Genomic DNA, 8,095 nt, shown 5'->3' on the forward strand with positions numbered 1-8,095 from the left:
CTTGAAATAAAAGGAAAATCTGGAAGAAAAAAAAAAGTCAAAAACAATCCGATGCTCTTATTTTTTCAAGAGATTTACTGTCAAAATGCAAATAAAATTTATATGTTTAACACAGTAGATCTTTACAATGTATGTTTTTGATATTTTTTTTTACCGGTTTTTACTCGCTAAGAATTGTTGGTTATGCAGAATTTTTTTAATCAATCATATCGTATATTGGAATAAAAAAAAAACTGTCGAAAACATTTTGCAGTTTCGTTGAGGAAAAAAAAATATACGTGGAAAACTGTACTTTTATGTTGTGAGGGCCCTGAACGTTTTTATATATTTGTTGAGTTGCATTAAAAAAAAAAAAATCACGCGATTGTTTCATTTTATCAGCCTGTATTGGTTTTTGTTACAATGTGATGACGTTTTTAGAGACTTGCGTTCTCAATTTTCGATACACAATTTATATTTATGACGTCATATTGATTTTTTTGTCTTTTTTTTACTCGCTAACAATTGTTGGCATTTATTAAATAAATCACATTGTGGATTGCTTTTTTTTATTTTTTTAGTTTTGTTAAGAAAAAAAATACGAGGCGACATATGTCCCCTTTGTAAAGACGCGTGTAAATAAATAACGTTTACAAAAAACGGCGAGAGATCTATCGTGAAGATTGTTTTTATTGTTACAAACCAGAAGAGTAAAACAGTCGGGGGGTGGGGGGTAAAAAAATCAGACCTTTGTTTTGCCAGCATGACTCCAGAGGCCGATAACAAACAAACATAAAAAAAAAGATTCTAATCTTTTTTAAACGTCTCTTACTGATGCAATAGAGAGAAAGCGGTTCACATCTTTTTTTAAGGTCTCTAAATTAAAAACAAAAGCACATTTTGCCATTTATAACATGAGGATACAGCCAAAGTAGTTCGATATCACATTAAACCGAAAACAAATAAACATAACATAAAAATGCATCTTGGACTATGCATATTATAGGTATTGTCTGGCATTTTATTAAATCGATATTTTGAGTCTTTTGTTAATCCTTTTCTATTAAATCATCAATATCAATACCTGTATCATTGATACCGTTTCCTTGTATCATTGTGATATTTTAAAAGTTCTATTTTTTAATCTTTCTGAACAGATTTTTTTTTTTCAGTGTCAATATCGATACCAGACCAATATCAACAATCGGGGGATACAGCGAAAACAAAGACATAGATGAAAAATAAAAAATAAATCTTAGACTGTGCATATTCTTGGTATTGCTCATTTGTTATAATGTGATATAGCTGTTTAAGTCTTTTATTAAGCATCTTTTTTTTAATCATAAAAATCAATACCCGTATCAACGCATTTTCTTTGAATGGGTTAAGATATCTATATCAGATACAATTTAATCAAATAAAGTGAAAATTCTGACTTGAAGTCAGAACACTGAGAATCAAGTCAGAATTTTGACTTTGGATTGAGAATTCTGTCTAAATTCTGGCTGTTCTTGACTAAATTAAAGTCCGAAAAAAGTGAGAATTCTGACTTTGAAGTCAGAATTGTATTTTTGCTGAGAATTTTGCCATAGATGTGAGAATTCTGACTTGAAAAAGGGAATTGTGAGAAAACTGGCTTGAAATCAGAATTCACAAGTCGGAATTCTGATTTGAAATAGAATTTTGAAGTCAGAATTCGGAGTCATTAGTGAGAATACTGTACGAATTCGGGTTATTGTCATTGACTAAGGTCCGAATTCTGATAATAAAGTGAGAATTCTGACTTGAAGTCAGAACTTTGAGAATAAAGTGAAAATTCTGAAGTCAGAGTTCCGATTTGAAAGAGAATATTGAAGTCAGAATTCTGACTTGAAAGTCAGCGAGACCAAAGTGAGAATCCCGGCGAAATCATCGACGAAAGTCTGAATTCTGAGAATGAAAGTGGGAATTCTGACTTGAAGTCAGTACTCTTGAGAACAAAGTGAGGATCCTAAAGTGAGAATTCCCATTTGAAAGAGAATATTGATGTCAGCGAGAACCAAGTGAAAATTCCGACTTTAAATTGAGAATACCGGCTTTTCTCATCGACAGAATTCTGAGAACAAAAGTGGGGATTCCGACTTGAAGTCAGAACCCTTGAGAACAAAGTGGGAATTCCGAAGTGCCAATTCCCATTTGAGAGAGCATTTCCAAGTCAGAATTGTGACCTGACAGCCAGCGCGAGCAAAAGGTCAATTTTTGTTTGGGTTCACTTGAGGGCGTGCTGGGCGTCGCGGTGCCTGCGCAGGTCCACCTTCCTGTGGAAGCCCTTGGCGCAGAGGTGGCAGGCGAAGGGCTTGTAGCCGCTGTGCTTGCGGCTGTGCGTGATGAGGTTGGAGCTCTGGCTGAAGGCCTTGCCGCACACGCGGCACCCGTGCGGCTTCTCGCCCGTGTGGATGAAGGTGTGCTTCTTCATGTCCGACTTCTGGTGGAAGCGCTTGCCGCAGTACTGGCAGGCGTAGGGACGCGTGTCCGAGTGGATCAGCAGGTGCGTGGACAGCGTGGACGAGCGCTTGAAGCTCTTGCCGCAGATCTTGCACTCGAAGCTCCTCTCCTGCGTCCCGGAAAGCGCAGTTTCTTTTTTTGTTTTTGCGACGCAAAAACATAGCTTCGGCCGCGGGGATGTCGGCTATCGCTACTTTTTTTTTTTCAATCGCCCATATCGATCTGTATGGTCGATACCGGCGTTTTCCCTGTTGGTTTCATCCAACGGATGCAATCATCAAAAGTTCTAGTTTCATCAGATTTTGAAAAGATTTTCTTTTCGGTGTTGATATCATATCTCTATTGATGATATCACACCTGCAAGTCATGGTCGTAAGATGCGTGGTGATATTGGTACTTGCAAAAGTGCTATTTTTACCTTTATTATTCTTTTCAATGTTGATATCGACATGTGTAGTTCTCGTTTCGTCAGATTTTGAACAGATTTTCTTTTCGGTGTTGATATCGTATCTCTATTGATGATATCACACCTGCAAGTCATGGCCGTAAGATGCGTGGCGATATTGGTACTTGCAAAAGTGCTATTTTTACCTTTATTATTCTTTTCAATGTTGATATCGACATGTGTAGTTCTAGTTTCATCAGATTTTGAACAGATTTTCTTTTCGGTGTTGATATCATATCTCTATTGATGATATCACACCTGCAAGTCATGGCCATAAGATGCGTGGTGATATTGGTACTTGCAAAAGTGCTATTTTTACCTTTATTATTTTTTCAATGTTGATATCGACATGTGTAGTTCTAGTTTCGTCAGATTTTGAACAGATTTTCTTTTCGGTGTTGATATCATATCTCTATTGATGATATCACACCTGCAAGTCATGGCCATAAGATGCGTGGTGATATTGGTACTTGCAAAAGTGCTATTTTTACCATTATTATTCTTTTCTATGTTGATATCGACATCTGTACTGACGATACCTAAAGAAATTGGCAAGGAGTGCCCATGTACTGCATTAAAATATTGGTCAGATAATGCTGACAATATTGCCACAATTTTTGTGTTTTTAATTTTTTTCGATGGATCGGATTTTTTTTTTTTTTTTGTGCTGAGATCAATACCTGTATCGATGATCCCAAAACAGCAAGATTCCAATGATTACGATAATGGTGCTTGTGAAAGTATTTCGACAATGGTGCTTAAGAAAGTTCTGTTTTTTTCTGTACTGACTAACGCAACAGATTTCCTTTTCAGTGAATTGATATCGATAACCGTATCGACGATACTAACTAAACTATATTCTAACTACTAACTAGATACTAACTAAAATTTCATCTTGAAACAACATAATTCAACATAATTCAGACTGACGATAAGCATCTGTGTAAAACCACAAGATAAAGTTATGGAACGTTTTTCAAAGGAGTGGCTATAACACAAGTTCCAATTACTTGCTCTTAATTTGAAAAGAAAACTATATTGCTCCTACCAGGTTTTAGATTTGTTTATACCGCATTTGAGAAGGGCTGCGTTCCAACATTATACAAAATTGATGACACTCTGCATTGACACGACCCCCCCCAAACTTTTTTGAGGATATTTTTGGAAAACTCACCTGCGAGTGCACGGCCTTGTGCTGCTCCAGACTGACGGCGTGTCCGAAGGTTTTGCTGCAGACGGGACAGGCGAAGGGCCTGCTTCCGCTGTGGGAGCGGCGGACGTGCACTTCCAGTCCGTGCGGCGTGGAAAACACCTGCCCAAACAAAGTACGTCATCATTGTTGGACGGTCATTCGCGTATATTGGACTTGGCGGGTTCCCGCCGGGGGAACCGGAAATTGTGCTTTTGAGACGCTTTGGAGAACTTGTTAGCGGCGCAGTAGCGTTCTCCTTTCAGCCAATTCATTGTTTGTTTCGTTTACGTCTACTCATCGAAAAATCTTGCTCTTCCCCAATTCATTAGCAGAACACAATTATGACGCCAGGCGTATGAGCGGGATCAAACCCGGAAGCACGGCCAATCAGCTGGCAGGAAATATTGCTATGTGTAGAATTATGTCAAGTAATGTTTGCGTTTAGTAGTGTTTTGTTTATTTGCTTGATTGTTTTTGGACTGTCGTCGACATACTCCTTGGAAAGAGTAAAGTTACGCTGACGTTTTCGTAAAAAGTTGCTTTTCGTCCATTCTTCCGCAGAGCACAATTATGACGTCACGCGTTTGCGTTGGTCAAACCCGGAAGCACTCCTAGTTATTGTTCTGTTTATTGCTTTGATATACGTTTACTTACTCCTTATGTTATGACAATTTCACCTCATGTACATAACTTTGCACTTTGCAATGATTGTTTTAGAATGCTTTCTAAATAAACGTTTGCGTTGTTTTTTTTTTTTATCTCGGTTATTGATATAATATTTATACTGTACTTGGAATAATAATAATAATAATAATAATAATAATAATAATAATAATAATAATAATAATAATAATAATAATAATAAACATTTTCTTTGGTGCCCCCTACACTTTAAGACTCAAATCATGTTTGGATCAAGGATTGTTATCAAACGCTATTGACTCATTAAACGAGTGTCTACAAACGTTTTAATAACGTTTTACTCCGCTATTGCTAAACACTCGTACGCGTGCGCGTGCTCGCACGCACGCGGCACTTCCTCCGGTATCTCACCTTGCTGCACTTGACACACTTGTAGGCGCCGTTGAGCACCAGACTGGCGCACAGAACATCCGGCGGGGCCTCGCGGTGGGCCTCAAGGTGCCGGGCGTGCAGGGCCCCCCCGTCCGGGAAAAGCAAGGATGCGTGGGGGCCGTAAGTCCGCAGCGTGTGCTGAGCGAACGCCGGCGATTGCTGGAGCGCCTGTGCGCCTGCGGGCTCCGCGTAGAAGTGGGCCGGGCCCGGATAAAGCCCCTGGTATCCGCCCCACTCGAACGGCCGAAAGGGAACCGAAAAGGCCGGCGTGTCATCCACCAAAGGAGAAAACGATTTGAGCGAGTCGACTGGAAGAAAACGGAAAGCGAATTTTAAGAAAGGCAACACGTCAGCGGACTTACATCCGTTCCGTTTCAATATTTTTGCAGCATGACACATACTGTATGAATCATTTTGGACTCACCCGGAGAGGCGGATGGAGACGGCGGTCTCCATAAACCCTCGTAGTCCGGCGAGGGCGCGCAGCTCGGCGAGAACTTGGCGGTCGGAACCAGGCAGACCGGAGAAACTGGCTCCGCGTCGGCCGTTGCCGCTGCCTCCTCTGCGGGGATGCTCCACGCCAGACCGGCTGCTTCTGGAGGCGGATACGCACCGCCATCGTTCCAAGGACCTGCACCGCCACAAAAAAAACAAACAAAAAAACAAACATCATTTTCATCGTCATAATAATATTTTTTTAAAATTAAAAATCCGTAAAAATCATTTGAAAAACATTAACAGTAATTTCCATTCTAAACTCACGTTTTTGATGGAGGAAAAGCGCATTGCTTGATTTGATTTTGCGCACATGCACAATATTTTCGGCTATATTTCAACATTACATAACATTTTTGTGCACAACTAAAACACCCAATCCCCGCGAATCACGTCAGGTGTTCAAACTGCAAATATGTTTGATTTATTGAAATGTGCACATCAGCAATACTATATTTACCGATACCGTTTACTTTAACGTTTTTTAGAGTTTTGCAATTTTACATGGCCGTTGACAAAATATTTGTATTTGGATGAGTGCAGGCATAGCGAAATCAACGCAAATTGAGACTTAACTATATCACAGCGATATAATTGCCTAAACATCTCTCAAGTAAAATAAACAAGCTCTCGCAATATCTTGAATTTATTAAGAGCGGAATGCACGTCATGTGATCGGTTAATTATGCTTTTAACAGCACTTCAACTCGTCATTCAAAACAGCACGAGAACAACGGGGCATATTTTGACATTAAGAATGAGAAAATGTTTATTTAACAGCCCAAAAATCTGCTCTGCTTTTTAAATGCGATCGTGCACCACGAAGCTTTATTCTTAGAGCGTGCGCACGTCTGCATTCATGGAAATAGTTTTTTTTTTTTTTTGCAGAATGATATCCGAAAACGTATTGACGTCATAATATGCGAATTTGTGACCTTTGCTTGAAAACAGTCGCGGTCTTGGAATTAAAAGAAAGAGCACGCAGGCGAGGGACGCGATTGGAAATAAGCGAAACAGTTACCCGCGCAGTCGTGCAGCGTCCGCGGCCGGTGGTAGGCGTGAGCCCGCTTGCTCTTCACCAGGAAGGAGCGAGGCATCCTGCTTTCTTCTTTCGCTTGTCCTCTTGGCGTGCCCGCAGCTGCTTTTCAAGCCCCGGGCCGGGGCGCGCATGCGCAAAGACACCGCAGCACGCCAGGTGTCACACGCGCAGGTGAGGAAGAGGAGGATGAGGAGGAAGAGGAATCCCCCACACCCCCCTCGGACCCCCTCGTCCCAGGTGAATGATCCGCAACACAATGCAAGCTTTATTTGGCAGGTTTTTTTTTGTTTTTTCTTTTAGGGGGGGGCAGCAGGTGTCATTTTTGCTACGCTAAAACAGGGGTGTCACTCATTTTTGTTACCCTTGGGGGGCAGTTATGACCAGCTAAATCAGTGGTGTCCAAACTGGGGCCTGGAGTCATTTGCAGCCCGCCCTCAATATTTTTGTGGGCTACATTCTAAAAATACATTTAGACATTTTAAGTACGTTTTTAAAATGTTCTTATTCTGTACCATTAGAAATGCGAAAAAAGTCAAACTTAATTCTTTGCTCATCACAGTAACTTTTGGCGTAGCTGTTTTTTTAAATGACATTATTCGATAGTTATCTACCTGTACTATTTTTATATACATTCTATACAATAATTTAAAGTAAAAAAAAAAGCGTGGCCTTTACGTTTATTTTTCTGTTTGTAATCAGACGATTCATAGGAGTGACGTCTGAAGCAGCGATCACGTGAGCGTGCGCTCTTTTTGCGAGTGTTTTCATTTTGCTCGCGTGCTGGCTCACACGGTCGTAATGGGACACACACACACACACACACGCACACCTATACACACAGAAAAGGCCGTTAATCGATGGGCGCATGTTGAGCGCCGCCAATCAGGAGCAGAACGGCGCCAGGATGCGAGCTCGATTAGACTTCCGCTCAGCGAGAAGCCAGCAGATACGACGCCCAGGACGATTTAAAAAAAAAAAAACGTGCACGTGCGTATACGCCAGCGTTTCCTGTCGGTATGCTAATAGGACTCCCGCAATTACACAAACACACCAACTAATTTGAACTAATACGATGAACACGCATCAAGCACCCCCCCCCCCCCCCCACACACACACACACACAACGTCAAAAGAGACACCCACACAAAAGCCAACGCACTCACATGGATTAGATACACAAAACCATGAGAGGTTCCTCACAAGAATAAAAATCATCTTCAGATGTCCCCAGTGTGCGATGTTTGTAAATCACAGCTATGATGGAAAGTAGTAGTCATACACTGCGTGTGACAGATTGTCATCGGACTTTTGATTTGAAATCACCAAGCAGCCTCACATCACTTCCTGCCCGCCTGCAATCATATTTAAAAGAACAACAACACAGCAA

At 40.8% G+C, this 8,095-nt stretch overlaps 1 protein-coding gene across 1 annotated transcript; it reads right to left on the reverse strand.

Moving 5' to 3' along the window:
* Positions 1-651: 651 nt before the first annotated feature.
* Positions 652-6,838, reverse strand: LOC148416729 (zinc finger protein Gfi-1-like). The gene is made up of 5 exons (XM_088425369.1): positions 6,691-6,838; positions 5,599-5,805; positions 5,154-5,482; positions 4,083-4,220; positions 652-2,572 (listed from the first exon to the last, which is right to left on the reverse strand). The coding sequence occupies exons 1-5, from the start codon at positions 6,764-6,766 to the stop codon at positions 2,228-2,230; spliced, it is 1,095 nt and encodes a 364-aa protein (XP_088281495.1). The 5' UTR covers positions 6,767-6,838; the 3' UTR covers positions 652-2,227.
* Between the last annotated feature and the right edge of the window lie 1,257 nt (positions 6,839-8,095).

The sequence above is a fragment of the Hippichthys cyanospilos genome, chromosome 10 (assembly GCF_059441005.1).
Source record: "Hippichthys cyanospilos isolate Australia breed blue-spotted pipefish chromosome 10, RoL_Hcya_1.0, whole genome shotgun sequence".
Classification (NCBI taxonomy): Eukaryota; Metazoa; Chordata; class Actinopteri; order Syngnathiformes; family Syngnathidae; genus Hippichthys; species Hippichthys cyanospilos.